Source organism: Streptopelia decaocto (assembly GCF_964273445.1).
Source record: "Streptopelia decaocto genome assembly, chromosome: 5".
NCBI classification, from domain to species: Eukaryota; Metazoa; Chordata; class Aves; order Columbiformes; family Columbidae; genus Streptopelia; species Streptopelia decaocto.
The window spans coordinates 44,180,458-44,207,023 of NC_138659.1; the positions used below are offsets into that span (position 1 = coordinate 44,180,458).

At 40.1% G+C, this 26,566-nt stretch overlaps 1 protein-coding gene across 9 annotated transcripts in view; it reads left to right on the forward strand.

The window, feature by feature from the left end:
* Positions 1 to 26,566, forward strand: part of ZMIZ1 (zinc finger MIZ-type containing 1) — a 346,761-nt gene that overhangs the window by 201,531 nt on the left and 118,664 nt on the right. For all 9 annotated transcript variants that reach the window (XM_082053542.1, XM_082053538.1, XM_082053547.1 and 6 more), the window contains 2 exons: positions 3,836 to 3,949; positions 15,648 to 15,753. In XM_082053542.1, coding sequence (XP_081909668.1) covers positions 3,836 to 3,949; positions 15,648 to 15,753 — 220 coding nt within the window. The remainder of the gene's footprint in view (positions 1 to 3,835; positions 3,950 to 15,647; positions 15,754 to 26,566) is intronic.

Genomic DNA, 26,566 nt, shown 5'->3' on the forward strand with positions numbered 1-26,566 from the left:
TTCCAAGACAAAGAGGGGAGAGGCTCAGAGAGACTTGTCTCTTCAAAGCACCACATGGCGATCCCTCCAATAATTAGCCTTGCACATGCATCAATTATTTCTGCAATTTCTGTTCCACTCAGGCTAAAAAAAAATATTAGGGCTTTGGAGCTATACATTATTACACTGAAAATTCTCTTAGGTTCTGAAATAACAGGAATTGTCATATTTCACTAATAGCCTTCTGAAAAGCAGATGATACTGAAATCCATCTGGTAAATAATCGATTCATTCAGTTCATTGGCTTTGTTCATCTCTGCTTCAGGTTTTATTTGTACAAATCCTCTCCACTTGTTGACAACACCATTGCTTGCTTGCATGGTCAGTAGCAGCTTCAGAGATACACCAAGGTGTGTCATAGCCAGATCTGGTTCATTGTCATGTTTTTCTAAACCATCTACTAATGAGGTGATTTCCTTGTTCACATGAAGCACAGTTGCAGACTAGACTCTTCAGACACACACCTTGCTTCTGTCAAAGTGCTGCCAGTAATTGCGGTTGAAGAGGATGGAGCCATGCATGGGAAATGCTTCACAACAAAGATGATGGATGAGTCTGGCACAAGCTTTGTTTTGTACTTCTGTTCTTTGATCGAGAGCTCAGAAAATCTCTTTAACTTCTTGGTCCATGAATATAGTAGAGGTAATATTCTTCTCAAGCAGGCTTTTGTTGTGAGGATATGAATGACATTGGGGCTTTTTGCCCTGGGTGCAGTGTTTCATCTGTCAATAAATAAAAAAAATCAGAGTTAGCATTTAGAATGTCTTCTTGCATAACTGAGGGAAGGAATCGCACCTGCCTTCGTGTTTTGGTTCATGGTGGATCTTCTCTTTGTTTTCCACAAAAGTAACCTTACTCTATGTAATCTGAAAAATAAAATCTAAGGAAAACCTTAATTTAAAAATATTAAGATATTCAGAAAGCTGTGAGAAATGTCTCAGAACAGCATGTGACAGCGCTAGAAGTGTTCCTGCAGGAGCAGCTTTTCTCTTGTCGCAGAAACTACCCACATCCACTCCACAGAGATGGAAACCTATACTGACTACTTAGCCTGTAATGCAACTAACAGAATTATTATCTTGCCCAATAAGTTTCTAAACTCCTTTCAGTTGCATAGTTGCATTTAAGAAGTCAGGATTTCACCATCCCCTCTGTATTTAAGAAGTGGGTTATGACAGTGCGCATCAGTGCTTGGTACCAATGCAGTAAAATAGCTTGATGGAGAGTTACGGAACAAATAAATCAAGTAATTGAGGTCACCCCTGATTTGACAGGGATGAGTAGAAGGAGCCTCTTCCACAGGGAAATACAAATTTACTAGATGTTGGACCTTTGGTCTAGGAAAAGGATTCTGCCTTTCAGTGGTGTCATGGTAAGTAGAAGTTGGCATTATGTGGTGTTAAACTGAAAATTAAGTATATGGCTAAGGTCCTGCTCTGCATTTTTGTTTTGTTTTGGTTTGGGTTTTTTTGTTAGCCTAAACCTATTAAAATTGCTTTGATTCAAGTTTGATGTCTGTCTCTCAATGGGGAACTTTCATTGTAAGCGTTAGTGAAAGATGTCGTGTTCAGCTGGCAAACAGCAACTCTGGTGAAAATAAATAGTATCTAGCTCTTATTTATGGCTTTTCATCAGCGGATCTCAATTTATTTCACAAAGAGGGGGAAGGATTATTAAAGACTATTTCAAGTACAGAATTGAGTAGCTTTCAGTGAACTTTTCATTTCCTTCTTTCTGTGCGGAAGGGATTTTTTTTGTTTTTCACTACTGAGAGATCTGCAGCCCGTGTCCTACCCATGCAGTATGCGTTCGGTATGCTGTGATTTGTTCACCAGCTTACGTGCCTTTCTTGCCTTCTGGAAATGGCGTATTTGATGGTAGTGGAGCTTACATGTGCTGTTGTAGGGAGCGGTTTGAACCAACTTCTGTCTCGGCTGCAGATGACAGTGGCGTGCGGAGGGAGCGGTGTACGCTGACAGAGCTGGTGTCAGGCAATCACTTCTGTGAAGGATTAAATGAAGCCTTCAAAAAGGCTTCCTATTCCCTTGTACATAACATACAAGATTCATAACCTAAACTGCTGCCTCTGTTCATGGGACTTTTTTTACGCAAAGCCTTGAAATAATGGCTTCTTATGTTTATTTGCTTGGAATTCTTTAACTTGTATACACAACTGTAGGACTCCTCCAACAACCAGACGATCAGCTGGTGAAGGAATGTTCTGAAATGCAGCCCTTGATAAAGCTACCAAACTGGATGGCACCACCACATGTTTGTAGAGCAGAGGGAGAAAACCACAGTGCACAATGCCTGTCTACTTTCTCAAATTCTGCTATTGTTTTAAAAATCTGTGCCCTGTATGTCAGTCATCTCTGTTTAAAACAAGGCCTCTGACCAAGAGCCTTCATTGAATAAGAATTACAGTAATGTGATCCAAAAGCTTACAGCTTGGGAACTCCTCAAAACATGGTATGGGAAGAATGTTTTTTTCCTTCATTTGTCGTAGAGTTAATACACACGGCTTCTCAGGCACAAGGGGATAAGGGGAAAAATAGATTGCGCACATTATCGTTAATCCAGATGCTTAGAAATGAGCAGTGATGTCTTCCCAAATTATGCAACTGATTCAAAAATAATGATGTACTTTAAAAATGATGCCTTTGGGTTTTGTGCCTTCCAGCTAGACCGCTCGTCTAATTTTCATGTTTTTTCTCAGCAATCTGAAGAATTATAAAACTACTACTTAAAAAGATACCAACAATTCCTAGATACACACACTCTCTACTTCTTGTTTCTGGAGTTTTCCTGGAAACATCTGGCATCACCAGAACTGGAGAATTTAGTGGCAATATTATTCATGTGAATCGAATTCCTTCTTTCCTATGTCCTCCCCCTGCTCTTACTAAACTGTTGGAATACTTTGGCAATTTAACACAGTGAGGAATGACAGTGTGAACAGTAGTATCAGTTAAGCTTACTAAATGCCTCTAAAAACAGGACTACAGGTTGTTCAGCACAAAGGTAATTAATGTAACAGTTAAAAAAATGCATTGCCTGTGCATATTTCATAACAAAACCAGATTTTTCTCTCAAAACTGTGCTGTCCTCATCAGGAGAGATAGGATTCCACTCTGAAATTTCTACGTGCTTTCTGTGCACATGAAAACATTTTCAGTCATGCCAATGACCCACCACACTTCAGTCAAGAAATAATCCTCCAGTTTTCATCATCCTGAAGCTGATCACCCAGATTGCTCATGGTGATACATCATGATGAACAAAACCCCAAACTCCTGGAAACGATCAGTATACTAAGTGTGCTTTGCACTGTCGCCGATATTTTTGAAGACTCCTGACTGGCAGGCAGAGATAAAAATCTTGCTTGTTGGAAGGCATGGCTGTGCTGGCATGTCCCAGCAATGGGGCATGAACCCAAGGCGAGGACTTTGTGTGTAAGACTGAAATTTCCCTTGATTTGGATTCTGACGGTTTTGATTCTGAGTAGAATCCATTATGGTTTGCAGGTGAGAGAGGTGATGTTGTGGGGTATTCAGGGGAGCTCTGGTATTTCAGCTACAGCTCACCTCTAGTGAGTTCAAATCAGAAGATTAGAAAATCTGCGTAAGTATTAATAAGAATGAAGTAGGATTTTCTGTGCTCATTGTACAATTTAAGGTCTTGCTTTCAAATCATATGCTGTTCCTAGTTTCCAAACTTTGCATGAATGTGATACAGGAAAGACTATGTCAGCCATTGTGTATGTTATTTACCATATTGCTTTGTCTTCCATTTCCAGCACTTACAGAACCCTGCAAACTTCCATAATGCAGCAACAGAGCTCCTGGACTGGTGCGGGGACCCCAGAGCCTTCCAGAGACCATTTGAGCAGAGCCTGATGGGTTGCTTGACGGTACGTCCTCTCCCTCGGTGGCACTGGTTCCTGTCCTCTGTTTTATACCGAATGCAGTCTGTCGTGGCCAAGGGAACTTGATTTTCAGAATCCTTATTTTGTGGGGGTTTTTGTCATTTTATCTTAAACGTGTGAAGCAGGATCCTAACAGCTGTTTGTTTGACTCCATTACTTAACAGGAAGCAAAATGCAGTAAGAACAATATAATCATAAAAGGGGAAAACATTTATACTTAGATTACTTACAAGTGCATGGACTAGGTTACTTGATATGCACATACAATATTTATTTTCATGGTTTGAAATTGCCAAGCAAGCTGCGTTCTTACGGAGTTAATGGACTTTTCAGGCATTTATTTTCCTTTGCTCATTTTTCGGTGGGATTGGACGACAACTTGTCTTCTATCATAAGTATGCAGTACTTTCAGCTGACACTGTTTCTGACATGCCTGTTGGGCTTGCTTTGTTACATACATTGACTGCAGGTCTAATCCTGATGTACTAATTCCAACAGTTTTATTGACTTCAGTGCTTTTCTTTCCCTTCCCTTTTTATTATGACCACTGTAGTTGCTAAACCAACTTCATTATAATGTATTGAAAATATGTTTTATTGTGTACATAACAGCATTTTTTGTTTTGAAAGTTTTATTTCCCATGCACCCAGCAGTAGGATCCAGTCCAAAATTGTTACATGCAGTCAAGACTTTAGAAGAATTAAATTCTAACTGGAGTAGGAGTGTTAAAATGCTTCACTGCAATTTGCAGAACAAGTCCATATAGATAAACAGTCACAAAGCAGATAGACATTTTAAAATGATTAATGAAGAGACCATAATTGTATTTCTTGGGGGAAAGGCAAAAGTGTGTGGATTATTTTCATACACTGTGCAGCTGATGTAAGACACTAAGGCTGAGATTAGATGCCAGAAATCCAAATGTTAAGGAATGGCTCCATCTTAATGTGCTCAAGTGTATAGCATCCCTCAGATTTCTATGTCAAAAATCAATAATAAATCCAATGAATTAAGGAGGTGCATATCATTCTTCCAATCAGAAAATAAAATTAAAGAAAGTTAGAAATGTTAGTAGAGTCCAAAGATAAGATACTTAACAATTCTGTTTGAAGTTAGTTACATATAATCCCTAGCATGAGATAATGTACAATAGGATCTGATGTCACCAGAAATTTATTTTATTTATACTTCTTTAAAACTTTACTAGCATTTTCAGGTTAGCATTTGGGAACAGAGACATTGAGCTCAAGTACACTTAGGCAGCCTGTGCACAGTATTTCTCTGCAGATCCCTGTGAGAACGTTGTAAATCTGACCTGCGACTTCCTTGCTGTTTAAGTCTTTTCTTTCTACATAAGCAGATCTACAGCTCTGCCCAAGTGCAGGGTCAAAATGAAGTCTGACTGCTAGTGATTCAATGTTTTCACAGAGCGTAGGGAAAGCGAGGATGAAATGCTACATGAAAAATAGTGAGGTAAAGCACACAATACCTGGTTATCAGAGTTCTTGAAATGGAAATACTATCTGTCTTCTGGCAAGAAAGAAAGAAGTGAAGACTGGAACAGCATGTATTGCTTTGCTTAGTACTTCACCCTGAAATCTGAACAGGTTGTCATGAAAACCCCTTTCCCAAGCTCATTGTGGTAGCATCTCTATCAGTTGTTGTCATCTCATTATATTCCTAACAAGGAAAAAACAGAGGAGGCTTAACCAGCTGGCTTGCTTTGTGTTAGATAAACACACAGGATTTGCAGAAAGAGTGTAAACTGCAACAAATATGTGTTTCTTGTTCCTAATTTTAAGTTCCCTGTAAAGAAGATATCCCTTACTTTCTTCTCACTCTCTACATCCGTCTTCCTGCTTCCCATTAGACAGGCTTAACTGCGAGGTTGTACCTCAAGAGGGTGATACGTGCTGCATCTTCTTAATATGTAACAGTACAGTGGGCAAGGTCTCATTTTCTTATTAAAACATCTTTCTGTCTGAGCTTGTTCATATGTAACTTCTTTCTAAGTAATGCTTGCTTCAAAATTTAGCCAAGGGAGATGTTGAGGCTTGTTGTCTTCTTATAGGAAAATGTGTTTACCTTTATTTAACAAATGTGATAGAACTTTGGTCTGTATACAGGGAGGTTATTCCGAAAGTTGCAAATATGTGACAGGCAGCTGAAATACTGGAATATCACGAGTAAATTTCACGTTAGCTTGCTTAGCTGTGTGTTCTGTACTATTCAGGAGTCAGTTTTCCTTAATGCTGATAAAGTTTATCCCTGTTCTTCTTTGTGAGGATTGTGCTAAAAGAAAAATAAAAAATCAGTTTGGAAAAATCAGTTCCAACACTGAAACAGGATTGTTGTTTTATTTTGCCAGTCTTTAACGTTACCTTCAAAAAAATTTCCCTTAAAACGTCCATATTTTTGGATATGCTTTTGAAAGCAAGTAGTCTCTGCCATCAGTACAACATTTGAGCTCTGTGGATTCCTGAGGGCAAGTGCATTTAATCCAGAAATTCTACAAATACTAAAAATGTTTCTTCTAAGGCTCCTCCTCTGTGGTGTACAGAAGGATATATCATTTTTTTAAATGACATTCTGTACTGTTAACTCTCTGACCAGGGAAAAAGTGGTATACTAATCTGTTCAGGAACCACCAAGGGATATGAAATCGTGATATCCCACTAGCGGTTAACACGGTATATATTAATCCAAATTGAAATATATTAATATGTCATGACTGCTGAAGGACAGGCTCTGTCAGGAATGAGCAAACCATCCACTCATCCACTGCAAAGTTTAAATGCATCAGATATAGTGACAGAGCATCAAAACCCATCTGCTATATTATGAATCGTCAGTTTAATGGTACCTCTGGTATAACAGTTTAATTTAAGTCTTGTCTATAATATTTTTGCAAAAATTGGCCAATTAAATTTAATCCTATTAATAAAAAGGAAAAAAATACACTCAAAACTTGAAATTGTGCTTTGATTTAAGAAGAGGTTCTTAGAATGAAGTTCTGTTTATCCTACATGCCATCTTTATGTCGGCACTGTCAGTAATACGTGGTTCATGTTATAACACCGGCATGGTTTTATTCCTGTTGCCTGTCTAATAGACCCTGAATGGCTGCAGAAGAATGGTCTTTGAAATCATCTGTTTGGGCATCAGCAGAAAAGCTTCCAGCTTCACTTACAGAATATCTGTTTTTTATAATAATATATAGAATAGACTGTTACAGGAGGTTTTCTGTGCTAAAATTGCTTGAATATGTCACGAATTAGGTAGACAGCACGTGTTGAACATCAACATGTATCTAGTGTTCATTTTTCCTCAGTGATTTTTTTTTTTTTTCTTTTAGGATGATAGATGTGTACAACATACACACTGGCTATTAGCAATAGATAATCATTTGTACATATCAGCAGTACTTGGTATTAACGGAGTTACAGTTGCTACTGTGGGCTCCAGTGACATTGTACCAAGGATGATAGGAATGATGTTCTGATCTCAAGACCAAATTCAGGATTTGGTACAAGAGCTGAAGTTTTACCAGAGGTGTCTAATAAGGCCTGTAAACAGGCTTTCTAGATAGTTAAATACTTTGCATTTGTTATATAGGATCCTTTAAACAATTGTTCTTTTAGAGGTGAAATAACTTTTGCTTGTGATAAAGAACTTTGGGTGATGCTGTCAAGGCCTGTGAATAAAACTGGAATAATTCTGTGCAGTGCAAACAGTCGAAGACTAAAGGTTTAGGGTACACGGATTAACCTGTGACTTGCGCTATAAAAACAAGATATTTTTTCATGAACTAAGCCCCAAAAGCTGTGCTCCTTCTGGCAAAAATGTGTGTGACTGCACGTGCATTGCCATTATGTTCAAACAGTTCTGGCAGACACTAATTCTAGAGCTTACTCTTTTGTGTTCACCCGTTATAGAAAATCACCAAAGTGGGTAATGTAAGCTTATGAAGAAAACACATTTCAACAAATAAATAAAAAGTCGAGGAGGGAGCAGTAAGCTTTGAATCCATTTTCTTCTTTGCAAGCTGCAGGCTACAGAAAGGTTCCCTTAAACAGCTTTGCTGGAACTCATGCAAACAAATTATCATCTTCCTCAGAGACAATGAACTCTCTTCTAATTTGCCAAGGAAAGCTAGGTGTTATTTTTCAACAGTAATTGTTTTCAAATCAAATAGAGCTGTCTGTAGGCCAGAAACTGAATTGCAATTGAAATAGCTGATTCTATAAATTTTGAAATTGCAAAGGATGTGGTGTTCTTCGGTACGTAACTCAAGTTCTTTCATAGTTTTATGGGGAGCTGATTAAAATAACCTCCACTTTCCACAAACCAGACATAGTTATGTTTTTATTATCATTGATTCTCGTGCTCATAGTTTATAAAGCTCTTTGGGAGGAGATATTATGGTAAGGCTAATATTCTTGACAAATTTAAGAATATCATCCTCCTTATATGGCTTTACCTTACTGTCTTCTGAAAGAAACAGCTTCAGGTACTACACAGCAGTTAAAACAATAACCCTGCTTTGGTTGGACAAGGCTGCCTCAGTCTTTTCTGTCTTTTCTTGGATCCACTCCAGTCTCAGCCCATAGGTCAGCTCTTGCCAAGAACTTTAACAGGTAAATGGTCTTGCTGAGGGCACTGACTGTCTTTTGTGTCGGTGCTGCAGCAAAAATAGGAATGAAGGGATAGCTGGGAGCAAAACGGACGGATGTACAGACTCGTCTTCAGCGAAGGGCGATAACGGCGCTGCCGTGTTCTCGAGCGCTACGAGGTGCTGAGTGCTTCGCTCCCCAGGGCTCCGTGGGGGGCCTGCCAGGCAAATAGAGGGCGAGAGAAAGCACAGCTGTGTGCAGTGACTCTGTAACTAGACCTACAGGCTTAAGCTCAGCACCACAAGGGGTTGGACAGCAGGATGAATTTAGATAAGCAGCTTGTGTTTACCTGAGCTGGCTCTTGGCCAAAGCACTGAATGTAACAGAGCTTCGCTAGTAAAAACTGGGGTCTCAGACCACGGTGGTTAGGACCCGGATCTCTCTTTCCATACAAAAGATGGCACTTCCTACCCCAGTTTGTCTACAAAAACCTGTGCTGAAATAGTAATTAAAAATGCTGGTTTTTCCCCCTACTACCTTAGTGTTCTAGATTTCTTCTCCAAATGTTGGGTTTGCCTCAGTCATCAGATGCGAGGAACTTGCCTGTTTAAGAAATTATTCTCTTAAATGAAAAACATAATCTGTAGCTGTAGTCCTAGTTGTATTCTATGTGAAGATTATGGATTTCATTTAAATCTTTTGTGCTGCTTGTAGCTCTTACTAGATCTCTCTGCTGCTGAAGAGAGTTGCTGAAATAATAAGCATCTGTGTTAAACTGATGGAAGTATCTGCTGTAGGTTCATGTTTTAGTGATGCTGATACATGGTACGGTAATCTTTTGAATTACTTTTCTCTTTGGAAAATCCTGGAGCTGAGACTTGAGAATTTTTTAGGTCATTCTGAGGAAAAAAAAATAGCTGCTCTCAGTTTCATGATATAGGAATGTATTTTAGCTCATCTGATGTGTAATGGAAAATATAATCGATTAAAAAAAAAAAAAAAGAAAAGAAGAAAGATAAGTGTTTTTGAATAATGTCAAGTTTCCACAACAGGATGCCTCAAACAGCAAAAACAAGTCAAGCTAATGCTAATGTGTTCACAAGGTATCTGCTGCTACATTGACTGTACGCCTGGCTGGGTTCATTCTATTTCACGTGGAAAAGTGTGTAATCAAAAATCAACACGTGACATTCAAAATCAGATTTAGAATCAGGTTAGGATCTGAACGTGAGTAATTACAGATGGTAGAGTGGGTTCGGCGTATCTATAACTCAGAAAATGGCAGGATGCAACTGCCTGTTAGAGCCCTGGAAACGTTGCATTTAGTCTTTGTATGCAAGGTTTCCGGAGCCAGAAGTTGAGAGGGAAGCCGTGCTGCTCCCCCCGCACGCTGGGTGCGTTTGCTCGGCGCAGGGTTGTTTGCAGCGCTCGGGGCTGTGTACGTGCTGTACCGGCACAGCACGGCCAGCAGGCACGGAACACTCTGCTGCAGAGCAGCTCGGAATGCTACCGAATAACTTATTACTGCCTGTCGAATGACCTCATGGTGTCCTAAAGCTCCTTTTTGAACTTAATTTTGTTAGTCAAGGCATGGGCTTATTTGCAGCTTTAGAGTATTTGTTTGAGATGTCTTGCTGCCTAAATTAAAATGCTTTTGGAATTCCTGTATCGCTTCCTTCATATGATGGCTGTATGCTTCATCCGTATCATTGTTCAAAGTCTGCCAGGACTCAGGTGGCAACAGTATTGCAGTGGCCCAGTGATCAGGTGGCTTAATTAAAGCGAAATCCCTGTGTCTTTCCCTCTGGGAGAAAATTTCAGATGGAGAGGGTTGAGCACAGTGACCTTCTCTTCTATGTTTCTGTTTGTTGGAGACAGGCAGAGGAGAGGAAGAGGATGCAAAGGAGGAGATATCCTTATTCAGCATGGTTTACTTCACTGTTGCAGGAAGTGCCAAGAAAAGTAGTAGATGGTAGGGATACTGGTTTATTTTATTTGGAAAATATGGTCCTTATCCCCCTCATAGATTGGGAAATATTTTTTAAGACAACCCTAGTTTGAATACAGAGGCTCTGTGGAGTCTTTTACATTTGCAGAACCTATGTAATGTCTATTTTTAACCAGCAAAGGCAAGAAACTAGTTAATGATATATAACTTTACTTACCTACTTCGATTGTCTGTATTGTTGAGGCAGCACTTTTGCAACGGGAGAGTAACAGTCTCATCAGAGCAGGACTTCAGATCACAAAGATTTCTTCCTCCCTTTCCTCTTTTTTTTTTTTTTCCCCTCTGTTTGAGGCAGATCACTATTCATGTTGCAAAATTCCTCAATTTGCTTCCTGTTTATCTGATCTTTGTGTGTTACTGAGGGGGAAAAAATTACCATCTACATTGCAGAATTCTAATTACAAAATTTCTGCTGTAGTCTTCAAACTGCATTCAGATAATTTCAAGTATGCACAAGTGGCTGAACACAGAGCTGTCTGAACTAGCAATCAGCTGGCATTTTTAGTTTTGAGCAGCCAGCAAATTGAATTGGTAAAATTCATTCTGATGCCAGCAGGGGGGGATGCTCTTGACTGCTGCTAGTTAAGAGATTCATGGAAAGTGCAACATAATGGGAAAGGAGTTTTGTAATAAGCAGTCATAAAGCTCTTTTGATTAACAGGCCTGTTAGGTTAAGAGGTGCATTGTTCCAGTACTTTGTGGTGTGATGACAAGAGGAGCAGGGAGTGGAGCGTGCCATGGTGTAGCTCCTTAGCCTTGCAAAAGGAGAAGGAAAAAAAAATGCAGTTAAATTCAGCAAGGAGAAAAAAAGTTGGTAGCTGAATTTCTTCTGCTTTCTATATTATTAAAACCTCATAGTTTTACACTCACTGTCAATGAAATATTAAGTGTTGAGTTGGCCAAGCACCTCTCTCAAACATAATAAAAGTTGATCATCTCAATTTATGATTGTTGTATGACTGGCAACTATGTCTATTATGTTTTTTGAATGCATTTACTTTTCAATGGGATTTTATGGCATGTATGCTTAGGTCAACTGAGATGCATGCACAGCATTGCAGAATGAAGTCGTGGTTGAACATGTGGTGCTGCCTGGATGTTGTCTGAATTTTTGCTGATGCTCAGCTTGAATTAGCAGTTAGGGAAAGCCTGAGTATGTTTGCCAGTGGTGTCATATCACTTAGATGTAACATCGAATGGATAATGGAAACTGTGTTGAAACGATCCCATCTGATCAGTGGTGTTGCCTGAGTAAGACTGAAATCAGAGGAGGTTTTGCACTTGGAGAGCTCCTGGAACAAGGTTCAGCATGAGCTGGGTGGCTCCAGTCAGCAGCAGGTGTCTGGAATCACTGAGAATGGGCTTGGGATGGACCTAAGAGAACATGGTGTCTACACTTTTTCCCCAGGCTGGGATGTCATATAGGTATTTTCTGGTCTATTTTAAATTCCCTTGCCCCCTGAATTCCAGGCACTGATAGTTAGCCTGTGCCAGTGCTTGATGATCTTTAATATCTGGAGCATTTTCTCAGTACTTACCCGTAGTCACTTGTACACTGAGCAGATGAATTCTGTTGTGTGTTCCTCGTTTTCTGTTTGGGCATTTGATTTTTCTTCCCCATCTGTAGTACTTCATACATGTCATTGGTCTGGATTTTGTTTTGTTGTCTGTGCAGGTACCTGAAATTTCTGAGAGTCACCTTTTTACCATCTTAAAACCAGAGATTTGCTGTGCCTCCAAGGTCTCTGTCTTGAATGAATTCCTGAAGATAATCATTAGCATTTACAAGGTTTGCCAGCGTTAGTTCCTTTGAGGCACTGGAAGGTAAATTTCAGCAGGGTCTGCTGACTTGAATATATTAAACTTACCAAATGTCTTGTAGTTAGTTCTTTGCGTTTTCTGGATCATGTTCCTATGACGCATTTGTCACCTTGTTTCTGAGAAGTCTCAGTGTTAATTTAAAAGGCCAGGAGGTCCCTTGCGTACAGGGCCACCGGAGGAAAACCTTCCACGTACCGCGTGAGCGGTGTCCGACTTCAGTAGGCAACCTGAAAGAGGGTCTTTGGAGAACAGGTGATCTGTTCTGTTTGACTTGCGTTTTGAAATAAAAGTAAGTCTTTAGCTGTCACAATCGAAAGGAAAACTTTAAATGCAGTTAATGGAAAAATTTTTGAGCCTATGAAGAAACTAGGGGTAAAAAGTGAACTACCCTATTTGTGTTGACCAAGGGGGTCTCTGAGGACTGGTTTACAAAAGCCAAGGGCAGGGGGAGAAGGGCCCAGAGAAAGTCCTTTTGCACATGCTTCTACCAGTTCGTTTTGCAGAGCCTCTTTCTGCATTTATCAGTGTGCGTAGAAGAAAATTTAGGTGGAAAATTACTCTTGGCGAAAGGGAAGTCTTATTAGAAATGTCTGTTTTCTATCAAGTAGGTGAAGGTTTTGTTGTTGCTCGTTTGAGAGGCAGAAGGTTTTTTTGTACAGTTTGTCAGTGGAAGCGCTTTCTTTCAAATTTAGATCATTTTGTTTGTTTTAGGTAAAACGAATTTGCAATTTGTTTTCCCCTCACAGTTTTCATGAAAAACATGAGCAATGAGTAGCAGTGTGACTGTTGTTAGGACTTGGACTGACCTAGACTTTACAATCTATTTAGTGAAGACATTGCAATCATAGATTGGCTTTCATGGGCTCAGGGTTTTACAATTCTCTGTATTTCTTGAGTTGCCTTGTAGAATTTCTTCCACAATTAGCAAGATGTCAGTTGAGAGCAGAGACTTGGCCTCTGGCCAGCAGGGTCTCAGTACTTGTCGCTTTGTGTTGTAAAATGAACCAAACATACAGGCAGCCAATGCGTTTCTGAAGGTTCCATGTGCTCACGGATGAGCAGGTGTATCTGCCTTCCTGTCCAGTTGCAAAATAAATAGTTCAATGATAATGCGCTTTTTCAAAACAGAAAATGGGACAGCCCTTTCTCCTTTGTTTTACAGACCTGAATAGCACTCTGAAATGCGTTCCTCTGTGATAGCATAGATGATGCCTAAAGAAGTGTAAATAATGTTCACACATTGATGAGACATGTCCACAGGAGCCGTTAACAAGATGTTTTTTTCAGAGGAGCTTTCTCCCTGCTTCCTGCTGATCCCTAACGCCGGCCTGTCAGTCTGGAAGTAGGAAAGGGGAACAGTTTGATTTCCAAGCATGTACATGTCCTCCAGATCTCATAGTAGCCCATCAGTCTGCACTCCTATTGCTACCTTAGCCTGAAATACGCGATATCTTGTTGTTCTGCTGTTGTTCTTTTTGTTGTGGGCTTTTTTTGTTTGTTTTTTTTTGGGGGGGTTGTTTGTGGTTTTGTTTGTTTGTTTAGTCCTGTTTTGAGCAAGTTTGAATCCAGAGTCTTAGCCAGGATATTAACAACAATCAGACTTTCAAGTGTAAAGGATTAAAGGCTGACCTACCAAGTTGGAAGTGTTTCGTGATTTATCAAAAATAATTGCATTCTTTCTCACAAATTATTTTCTGTTTCCTATTTAAAACTTAGAGCTGTACTTGTAAAGAGAAACAGGAAATAAAAACAGTAGGTGTGTTCTAAGTTTGTGTATTATTGTACTGATTACCCAAATTCTCATTTTGTTTCCCTGAAGCTCTGCACTGCTCAATTTTGAGAGGGGAGGGTTAAAAGGAAATAAGAAGGGGACACTTCCACCTGATAAATTAATGTGAATTGGTAATTTGTAAATTAATAGGAACAACAGAAACAATGAAAGTCTACCTGGAAACTTTATCCATGATAGTTCTTGCTTAAGAGAGAAATATTATTCTTTATTGTTAATTAGGAAAAGTGAATATTGGAAAAAGTTCCAAATAGTAATCTGTGTGTAATAGTGTTGAGTAGGTAGGGCAGAATAGTGCATTTATTTACCATTTGTAGGCTATTGCATATGTTGGTTCTTCACTCTGTTCTGCACTGCTGGTTTTTTGGGGAGAACCAGGCCTGAACACAGAAAATTGCAGGATCATTAATTTAGGAAGAAGCTTTCAGATGGAGATAGGGGTGGGAAAAGGGTATATTCTAGTATTGTAAGCTACTTAGGATGGGGAATGCCTTTTGCTTCACTCAAGGAAATTCTGTTCTTGTGTGGTTCCTTGACCATTGTTTTGAGGCAAAGCAGTAATGGCAATGTTAAGAAAAACCTTTTTTCTGTACCTCTGAGTCTAAAGTCATCTTGTGTCACTGGAAAGCCCTATAAAAGCTCTACTGTGTGTAACTGCAGCATAGTTTGCCAGAATGACCACAGTATTGTATTTATCCTAGGCAGATTTTCATGAGGATGCATTCTTGGCTGATAGCTGAGTTGCTGGCCTGGAGAAACACTTGACTGCTTTTAATCCTTAACCTGCAGCATTTGATTTGCCTAGTTTTCACTAGTCCTTCTAGATCAGCTCACATTTCCAAAAGTCAAAAATAAAATAAAAGAAAACAAAAATATCTTCTTTCCCTATCTAATGTGTTCGGCAAATACCTCTTGCATAGGCGTATTTATTCTAAGACTGTAGTAAATGTGTTTGCCAAGACGGTATTGTTGAAATGCAGCGACTGCGCCAGTGATCACAGCGCCCGAGAAGCTCCTGTTGGTGTGGAGGGCATTTCAGCCGAAAGGACCTGGGGCACCGCTCTTGGGAACAGGGTCGGGAACTGCTTGTGACACAGACACGTAGGGACTTCTCATCCCCAAGTCTCAAGTACAGTAAAATTTGTTCTGTACAATTTTTGCGTACATTTCTTTTGCATTATTTCCTCTGGAAAAGCTTTGTCTCTCCAACTTTCATGCAACTACCAGGTCAAGTGGTCAAAGAACCAGATGACCAGAAGACCCCTGTGTTCAGTTTGCCGTGCTTGCGCTGGAAACTACCAAAGAGCAATGCCTCATACTGTATTTGTTCCAATTTTTCTTCTGTTGGACATCACAGCAGATTCAGTCGCCCAACATTAGTGCTGATAAGCAGGTTAATGTAACTTTGCAAAGAGCTCAAGTAACCCCTAATGAAGTTTTCTCTCTTTGCAGGTGGTTAGTCGAGTGGCAGCTCAGCAAGGATTTGACTTGGATCTTGGATACAGGCTACTGGCAGTATGTGCAGCCAACAGGGACAAATTCACTCCAAAATCAGCTGGTAGGAAAAGCCTTTTTTTCTGGTGTATTACTGATTCTTGGATGGTTATATTCTGAATAACTGTGACCTGGTATTGTCTTGCATTCTTTAAAAAACCAAACCCAAACACTTATTTGATGGTAATAGTGCTGCTGCTTTTAGCATTTCAATGGCTTGCTTTTCTGAGGATACATGACTTCGGAAATTTACATTTTCCCTGACTGGTGTATTTGTTGCCCCGCTTGATCTTATAGATGAAATGTTACTTCCAGAAGCACTGATATTCAGTAATTTCGTGGTGGAAATGAATACACTCAGGCCCCTCCATCTTGGTAAACCATTGATTTTGCGTCATATGTCAACCTCCAAACCTTTCACATCCATTCTGCACTCCCCAATGCTTGTATTGCCAGACTTTTATTCCTTGACTGCATATGTCTGTGCAAAGAAGTACCATGGTTTCTCATACATATAGTTGTTAGCTTTAGAATTGTGAGCCAAGGGTAGGTGGCAATCCTATTGGTATAGTATTAAGTAGCCATTTTTCCAGTATTTTACAGCAATAATCTGTTCTAGGGCTCTGATCAAGTAGCAATATTTGATCGTGATGTATGGCTGCTGCTTCTCTGTGTAGTACAAGTAGAAAATGCACTTTAGAGTCTTTCTGCTTCTCACATGTTTGATTTAACTGGAGCATTTAATTCTGGTTCTCCTTTTCTTAGCTGATGAATGTCAACATAATGTGCACTGGCTTGGAAAACAGGCAGATAACTGTTCTGTTTCAGACTGAGCATGGATAACTTTTCTGCTTAGTACTAAACTGGTATGCAGTCCCTGTTTTAGAACACCACAAAAGGTTGCCTTCTTCTGAAACGGTGATTTGTAGTCAACTGATTGGGTTGTTAAGACTTCTTTTCATGTTCCTTTTCGGTTTTTATCAGCCCCAAAATTCCTTGCTCATGGCTGCCTTTTGTCCTAAGTGCTCTAAGCACATGCAAAAGTGCCTTTCACATCAAGGCATATTCACCAAACCTACTGATTTATCTTTTGTACGGGAGGGATCATTAATTGTACTAAATATTGAATAAACTGTCTGATTTTCATCTGGGAAAACTGTGTGGAAGAAAAAACATGCAGTTGACCAGGATGATCTCCTTATTTTATTTATTTTGTGAATTGCTAGTAAGTTTCTCCAGTTGTTCGCTATCACATCTGTTCTTGATTTTTTTTTTAAAGCTTGACAGATGAGGATTTCTGACTATGAGTGCATTAAGTGAGACATGAAAACTTTATTCACTTTGAAAATACACCTATTAAAAGCAGTGATACCCCCTCTCTTGCCAGTTCTTCCTGAGGGGTGTGTGTAGTGTGTTAAGTGAGGTTGTCATCTCTGGATCTTTTAATGTTTTAGTCCTTTTCCTTTAGGCTTGGATGAGGGGATAGTCTTGAAAACTACTGATCAGTCTTCACATCCTAGAAAAGCCCAATGTCAGTGTCTGATTTCTACCAGTACTGACTTTTTAGGAATATATTCCTACTCATTACAGTAGGAAGCTGTACAGATTTCAGTCTTTCCATTGTTAATAGATATGATACTAGGAAGGACGGTAATGAAGACATGTGCTTGTCTCTCAGTGTATTCTAAAAAGCTTCTCAGTCCTTTGCTTTGCTTCCTACTTCCCAGTTTCACATACAACTAATTTCTTAGCATTATGTTATGTATTTGGTTTCACTATTATTTTTACCATGTATAAAGTTGTTTCAGTAGTTATTCCTGGGCTTTCATCATGCCCGTCCACACTGCATTTTTACTGCTCGTCTTGTCTGTACTAAATACTCATATTTTGGGGCATGCCAGAACATATTTTCTGGTATGTCATGTATAGCCCCTACTTCAAGGCTGCCACATTCATATATGATCTGGAAGAGGTACATCACTGAATGGGCGAGTTAAAAGACTAACAGACTGGCATTACAAAGTCATCCTGACTTTTTTAAAAGGGTTAATTCCAACCTCTAAATGAACTGACGTTTTCTGATTTCCACAGTAACAGTGGAAAAATTCATTCACTTTTTGTAAAAATGTTGAGGTTGTCTTTTGCCCTTTTTTTTTTTTTTTGTAAACAGTGAGCATCATTGAAAGCTGCCTTTCATTATTTGCTTAAGTTGTTGTCCAGGATGCTCTCATGTTGTTTTGAGTAACTAATTCTTTCTTTCTGTTACATCTGACACCTTCAACACTTGTTCCAGTCAGTTTTCTACAGACATCCTGTGGCGGAGCAGTGGGACCACCCCAGCCTGGTGCCCCTCAGGTCTGCTGGTTGGCAGAGGCGGCTGACCCAGCGCAACTGATAGTCCTGCTCCTGTTCTCCAGGGACTCCCATCCAACACTGTTTGGTGTTGCCGAGCCACTGTTTGATGTCGCGCTTCTTTGTCTGCCTTGTTTTACTTGGCCGTGTAGGTAGTTAACAATTAGCTAATACAAATCGTTTTAGAGAATGGCCTGAAGCGGAGACCCGTGTGGCATGAAAAGTATTAAAAAGTTGTCGTGTGTGTGCGCTTTTAAATAGTAATGATGATTTAATGACTGTGCCTTTTGTCTCTGCTTTCTGGTGTTTGTACCTGAAATAATAGCTGTGCCTCCTTTTATTCTGCTCGCCCATGCTGCTGCATCTGGGCCGCTGCCTCAGCAGGAGGTCAAATACAGCGCTTCCCACCCCGAAGACAAATGACAAAGACTTTAAGAATATATCTGTCTCTTTTGGTGTCAGCTGCTCCCCAAACCTTCCATGGCAAATTCCTTTGCCTTGTTGTGACACCTATGGGGAACGGCCCAGCAGGTGACCTGCCTGCTCATTTGCTTTCCGGCTGCAGCAACCTCAGTGGCGCTTTAGTGTGTGAGCACATGGGTGTTTGTGTATTCAGGTTTTTCTGCCTGAAGAGACCTTCTTTTTGAATAGTGCTTGCTTGGACCTTTCCTGAGCATGCTGTCTGCTGTTCTGTCCTTTCTACAGAAGATTTCAAGTGACTTGGTAGCTTTGTTTTAAGGTCTGCTATTCAAGAAAAAACAGAGTTCACCGATTGAGTGTTGGGGTTTGTGTTGTTTGCGGGCGATTTTTTTTGTTCTTTTGTTTGCTTGTCTTTTAAAGAGCAGGGGAATAACTTTCTCTTCTGAAATATTTTTTTTTAAAAAAATACTTTATCGAGCTACTGAATCTCATTGCTCTTGTAGCTCCTTTTGCTTTTGTCAGGAGGCCAAGCTGAGGCCAGACAAGGGGACGACAGGATGAGATCATACAGAGAGCTTTGTCAGAAAAGGACAGTGTTCAGTGTCTCTGTAAAAAGAGAGAGGGAGGAAGGAGCCCGAGGGCAGAACTGTGAAGAAAAGATACTTTAGCTATCACTGGGAAGCTACAGCAAACAAATGCTGTGATAGCTTGGATGGTCAGCTAAGTGTTAGATATTTGATAGCAGAGATAGCAACCCCTTTTTGATATTTCTTTGTTTTCAGTCCCTAAGGCTCTGCCTGGTGTGCTTTTGTTTTTATTTTTCAAGAGCAGTATTAGTTAGTAATCTTAATTTTATATGAAGCCTAAGCTAAAACTTTGTAGTATTTGAGGATTTTACATTATGTTTTGGGTATTTTATTTAGCTTTAGTTGTTGTAATATAACTGTAAAATAATAGGGATGTTCTTAGTGGCTCTGCTACCAAAGCTGTGAATGAATTGGACTCTGGGTTAACAAGGGCATTTGCAGTGAGAGTGCTGAAGAATGGTGGTGTTGAAACATCACTGCACAAGATACTGAGACCTAAGTTACATCCTGATTAGGGTATATCATCTAGCGTGTTTTACTGCCTTGTTTCAAAGCAATAGCATAGATTGGGCAAAGTGTGGTTTTGTGTATTATCCAACTTAGAGAAATGAGAGAAGAGACGAAATGAGGCTTCAATGTGAATGAGGAAAAGGCAGAAAGTAAGGATAACCTCTAGCTTGCAGGGGAGCGTAAGGCTAGATGAATACTTTGCTAAAGTTTCTGATAATAAAGCTCGCATCGTCTGTGGAGGCAAGACAAAGCGAGGTGGCTAAAAGGATTACAAGTATAGAATGGAAGTGACTGCAGCCAAGGCCGCTGGCATCCCTCCAGCGTGAAGGGACCAAATGATCAGCATGCCTGCATTTGGAAAGAAATAGCGTAGAAAATGTCAGTCTCATGGCTCACGCCAAAAATTTTCAGCAAATTAGCCAAGTCAAAATGGTCTCATGACTAGAGAAGAAATACAAATGCTGTACCTGTGTTTAGCAAAGTGGCTGATAAGAGGCATGAGTAGGCAGCTTTATGAGAGCAGAGTAGAAGAGCTTGGCTTACGTTGTTCATGAAATGAAAGCTGAGCAGGGTTATGAAATGTCTGTAAATACTGACAAATAACATAGAACAAGAACTATGAAGCTACAGGACAGCGCTGGCAAGAAAGCATGTAGGTGTAAATTGAATAAAGTATTGAAATAAGGGGGAAATTCTGAACTGTTAAGGCAGTTGCATTTGGAATAGGTTTTCAGTTAGAATGACAGTGGAGAGAGAAGGAGCAGAGGGAAGGAAAATTGAAAATCAAACTGCTTTTTAAAGGTAAAACCCAATAAATGTATGAAACTGACTGTATAATGTGGTTCTTGATGTAGTTGAAAGCTGGTTAAGACCATTTTATCTGTGTATTTCTGAATTCTTGGTACATTTCCATGCAGCTGTCTCATCTAGTAGTACTTACTGTCCTAAAACTGTCCACTCGACACTCTTCATTAAAATAAAGGTATCATTTTCTGTTAGCTGTTACCTTCTGAAATGGCTTCTGATGCAGAAGACTGGCTACATTTCAGGTGATCCCTTAGTTCCCTTACTAGCTCTTAGCACAGATACTCACTGTGTGCCCTTGGCCACTTTGCTCTCTGTTTTGTAGTTTTGTATCTTTGAAGCAAGGATAAAAATACACCTTCCATCTCACTCTTATTCGTCTGGTTTAATTAGATTCAATATTATGCAGGACAGAAACTACCTCTTCCCCTGTGGGTATGTATTCAGTGCAGTGGAGCCATGGTTTCAGCTGGGACACTTACGCTTTGTGGTTATACAGATAAAATAATTCTGTTCTGGAACATGTATTGGCAAGGTATACCTTTGTTGCACCTAAGGCTCTCTTTCCTAAAGGTTCATAGTATGGATACTGCAAATAAATGAGTAATTCATTCTTAATTCATGCAGATTACAGAGTTTGTTTCATTTGTTTCTGCTAATGAAGTCAGCACCTCCCCATGGCCAAAGGGAAGCGCGGTCAGTACTGTTGCTTAGTGGCAAGCAGCGTTCATCTCTGTCTGTAGTCTGTGACAACCACATTCACAGTGACTGCAGAAGATGGGATCACAAGGAGGGCACAGCGGACTTCGCCCATTTGTCTTGCCCATGAGTTTACTTAGAACAAAACTCTAGAAGACCTCCAGTTTAGAAAATTATATCCTGCATCTTGAGCCTCTGTCAGGTTGACCTGACATGCTGCAGACTTGTCAGGAGTCAGCTCGCAACCTTGAGATCTTGCGATGGAGCATCTGAAGAGCTGCAGAATGAGAGATGCTCTTCCCCACTGGACCTCACTTGTTCGAGCTGTTTCTGTTCCCTTGCTCCGAGATGCCTCCTGTTGAGGCACTGCGTCTGCCTTCTGTTCTTAGAAGAAAAACTATCATACTTATGTCCGACTTTCATTATCCTTGGTTTGGCAATTTCTCTTCATCTTTGTGAGTTCTGTGGACTCATGACATACCCATGTAGATAGGTATTACTTTGCTGGAACGGAGATTTACTCCTTTTTGGCTTTGACTGCTCTGTTGTGCAGTTGAACACCTGTGTTTATAAAGGAGGTTGCATGACTGAGCTGCTGCTTCTTTATTCTGTCTAGCTAAAATATCAGGTGGTTTATCTCACCCGTTCTTTTTGACATTTGACAGGTCGTTGTTACCATGGTACCAATTCTGACTTTGAAAGATGGAGCAGTAAAACTGTGTTGCCAGGTTGGAACATTTTTTTCACTAATGCCTTTACTGTAGCACTTAGGAGAATTGCAGAGACTCAGCTATAGCAACAAGCGAGCTCTGCTGTTTCCTTAGTCTGTGCCTTGGATTTTCATGAGGCTGGTACTTACCTGGATGCTCACTTTGCTGTGGATTTGAACGGTACAGAGAATTAGTTCAGCATGCAATTCCTGGGTGGTATCTTTTCCTAGTGTGTGAAACACACTTTCACTTGGACTGGAGTTGGCATTCTCCAGAGAAGATTTGTGTTGATTTCTATCACTGTTTTCTGTCTTCTGTTTCAGGGACCACATATGTGCTGAGAGCAACTGAAAATTTGGTGACAGAGACAGACTAGAGCTTGGTCTTGGTGTAAATTTTGATGTTTTCTTTTCTGTTGTTGTTTCGAGTAATATATCTGTTCCTTTGAACGTGAGTCAAGTCACAAATGGAAAGTAAGAAGGGAGGCAGCTGTGAAAACATACATATATTCATGGGAGATAAGAAAGCAAACTTTTCAGAATGGCATTTGCCCTTTGCAACTTACCTTTCCTCAGCTTACACCATGCAGTCCTGAATTTGTTCCCTTTTGAGCTGCAACACATCCAAATGTGTGCCCAGCCTGTGTGTCTTGGAGGCACTCAGAGAAGTCTGTGAGGAGTCCAGCACTGAGAACAGTAACAGCGGCTTCGACAGGGCTTGGTACCTGTTCTGCTGCTGGAGGGCTGAACGACCGAAAGCACTAACTGTGCAAACAGATCAGATCGGCAAGCTCCAGGACAGCGGGTTCATCTCCTCAACACAGTTTGGGATTCCACTGGCTGAAAGTGCAGATCTGCTCCTAATTCCTGCAGGTTTCTCTGCAGCAGGTAGTCACCTTGTCAAGAAAAGTTCTTGCTCTGAATACTTGAGAGATGACACTCTGGGAAACACACTGGTTGGTAGACAAGACGTTATATATAGTATTTCTCTTTAAAAAGAGAGATTTCCATGTTGAGAAGTCTAGCTGAATAAGTGTTCTAGTGTTCCATCATGTTCAAATAAACCTGTTAATGTATGGCAATAGCAAGGTGTTTATATAAGTGCTATGTGATAAAATACATTCATTTAAATATCAGTTAAAGAATAATCAATGATAAGAATTCATCATTGTAGATTGTTCTAATTTGTGTTAGTCTTTGTGCCTCTTCATGAGGGAGAAATCAAGGAGAAAGACCACAGAAAAACAGAAAATGGATTTCAAGAGGCTATTAAGTAATATATGCCCAAAACAAATGCAGTATTGTTCCTTATAACACGTGCTGTTTTTCTAAGAAGTTAGCAGAGGTTAGTATGCTCATGTTTGATAAGGCTTCTCGATTGTTTCCATTTTATGGATTCTTTTTGTCTCAACTTACTTCAGTTTCAATAGCATATGTAAAGAAAACCATCAAATTAGCTTTCCTCTGCAGGTTTTCTGGATGTCAAGGTAAATAGTCTTTTTATTTTTTGATAGTCTGATTAAAACTACAAGGATATTTGTGTCTTATTGTGAACTTTTGTTAATATTCTCATAAATCCATCTTTTCCATATTTATTCCTGACACATCTGTATATGCTAAATCATGCTTTGTAGCAGTTATCAGTAACACCTGTAGACCCATTCAATATATTCCTTATTTCTTTGAGAAATACCTGCATTTAAAGTGTACTCAGGTTACTAATTTTAGTGGACAGAACAAGTTACAATTCTTTAATCCCGCTTACTTGTGTTGTCATTTCCCAAAGCCACATTGAGGGCTCTGTAGATTCAAACCTGCAGCCACAGGCACCGATCCCTGGTTTCAAGTTCATAGACTGGTTTAAAATGTGCATCTTATAAAGGAAGCTCTCACAGGAAACATAAAATTAAACATTAATAAAGGCAAATATTACTGAATTGGCTTTGAACTCAATAATAGAAGGCTGAACAGGGGCTGCTTCTGAGGAGATAAATTGAACACTGAACATCCACGGACAAAGCAGGGTATTTGTTTCTTGTGTGATAGTCTCCCCTATGGTTCTCTGGTCAGACCCATATGACATTAATCTTGCTCATTCTGGAAGATATTGTCTTTCCATCATAAAAAAAAAAAATTGTGTATTTACTTCAGAAATAATTTCAATTAAGGCAAAGAACCAAAGAGACCTCTCGGTTCTCAGTGTGAAAAATGACTCACTACTGGTCTGAAATGAGATATTAAAATGTACATTGCTGGAAATTTATAAGAGTTGCTCTCTCCTACTGGGAATGTTGGAGTGGGCCTAGTGGTCCTAGAGAAGCCACATACCAAGCAGTGAGAGCGTTTTGCTTTAGAGGTTTTGTAGTGTTACAGCCAAATCTGTGTGTTTGAAATAATTAGCAGTAACTACTGTGACTTGACCAAAGGAAAAACAACAAGGTATTGCACTTGTGTCACTGTTGTGCTGTCTTGAGAGCAAAACCAAAGACTTCAGGTAGATTTCTGTTAGAACCAAAATTGTGTAAACCTCTTTTCTCTGTTCTGTTACAACATCTAGCATGCTTTACAGGACAGTAAATAGTTTTTAAGTTCTGATTTAGAACTTTACTCAGTTTAGCTAAATATACATCTGATACTTGGGATGAGCACCGTTGTGAGCTGGAGAAGGGCCAGGCTGACATTGTGGTCTATCAGAATGGAAGAAAGAAAAAACTGTTCTTCCAAAAGAAAGATTCTTTTTTCTTCTTTCAGTGTGTGGAAAAAAAGTTATAGATAACGACAACATCTTTAGTTAGAGAGAATTCTGTGTTGGTTGGATTGTTCTCCCAGCTTGCAGTGCCAGCGGCAGAAGCTGCTGGGGCAGGCGGTGGCAGCGCGGTGGGACAGAGCTCCTGCCCCTGCGCCGCTCTCGCTTGTATCCAACAACTGCGTGAAGCTCTGTGCTTGGCAAGGGACCTGGGCACTGATCACCTGTTGGAGAGTCTTGACAGAGGGGTGGAAATAAGTGCTGTGTTGCCTGTTTGTCATGTGTGAGCAGGGTTGTCCCCCATGCAGAATCGTTCAGTGCCGTTGAAGGGACAGAAAGCTGTGGTTCGAAACAAGAATAATGTCTGAGGGCGAAGTCCTTAAGCCTGTGACACAAAACTGGTGGATCATCAAACTGCTGCTGAAGGCTTGATGGGATCCTTTGGTTATTGATTATCATGTAACTCTGACGCACACCAAAATTCAAACTGTGTGTATTTATTGCTAATATGAGAACCCAAACCCTTTGTCAGGGCAAAGAAGTCGACTCAGCGGAGTTCAGCAGCTGGTCGTCCTGTAGAGACCTTGCTAGGAGCTGGGCTTCAAACAGGAAGTCCTTATGAAGGACAACAAAGTGGTTTTCTGCATCCCTTTAGAACAACTACATACACAGAGGCGTTTCAACATTTTGCTTTTTTTCTTTGGTTGTAGTGTGTGGGGTAGCAAACATTGAAGGTGATGCTAGAAAAACAGAGGGGAACTCCTGACTGCCATGTCTGGCTTGGCACAGCCCCCTTTGGTTCAGTCAGCACTACAGACTGCCAGGCTTCCACAGCTGAAAGCGTGTGCTGTGTTCCGCATGTTTCCTCGCTCTGGTGGAGCTCCCATCTTCGTGCGTCAGTGACAAATGTGTGCTTTCACTCAGAGACAGGGGAACAGCCGGAGTCTCCAGCTCTGGGGAGGGTTATGTTTGCAAATTGAGGAAGGATGGGAAGTATATTGGCCCCATATTTAATTAAATCTTTAACTTGTCAATCAAATAGTCTTAAAAAAACCTCTACAGAAACATGATGATGACCTCTAAGGATAGCCTTCAGAAAGCTGACACTGATACATGGTTGACAGTCTCTGCATGATACAAGTAATTCTGTTTTGTAGAGAAGAAAATACAACTAAACTGAGGATCTGTAGGGATTGTGAGTCTATATGTGCATCTATTGTGAATAAAATATATTTGGACTGTGGTTTGAAAGCATACTGAAAACTTGGAATGGTCAGATACTGATTATATATGTTGCCTCATAAAATGAAACAGTTTATTCTGCAGGTGCCACTTAGTCTACAAAGATGAAGGGAAAAAAAAAAGTCTGTTAAGCATCATTGTTCTATTGTTGTATTTATTTGCATAGGTGATGTTTTTATCTGCCTTTCATCTCTCTGTCCAAAACTCTTATCATGAGGTCAATAAAGCTATAAAGGTCGCAGACAGATTGCAAATATAAAGCTATGCTTGAGGAAGCTCATGCGTGCAGAAATAACTGTGTTCTGTAGCAATGCTGGAATTACTTTTTAAGGTTCCATGTCTAGAAGAACTATTTGTTAATGATAACTTTTCTGAACTCTAAGTCTCCTCTTCTCTGGAGAGAAAGCCTTGGTTGCTGGCTGCGCAGGATGGTGAGAAATTACAGATTTGGTGTTTTCAGTGTGCCCAGACCAAACATCATCTGTCCCGCACATCGAACAGCGTCCATTCTTTTGGCAGCTGTTCGTAAGTTTTTAAAGCGGTAGAAGAGTAGAGGTGACAGAGTTGAAATAGGTCTATTCCTTTTACTGATGCAACAAAAAGATGTAGAGCAATGAAGGGAGAGGTCACAATATGGGAGCGGAGGAGAAGGACAGCGTGTGCTCGGTCTGCAAGCTGGCAAATTCTGCTTGAGTGAGTTAGTGTGGGAGAGCCTCAATCTCAGGTTAAAAATACAGATTTAGGGATGAAAAATCTAGATGTGTCCAGGAAATCCGAATCTTTGTGAGATCAGCAGGTAATAATGTGC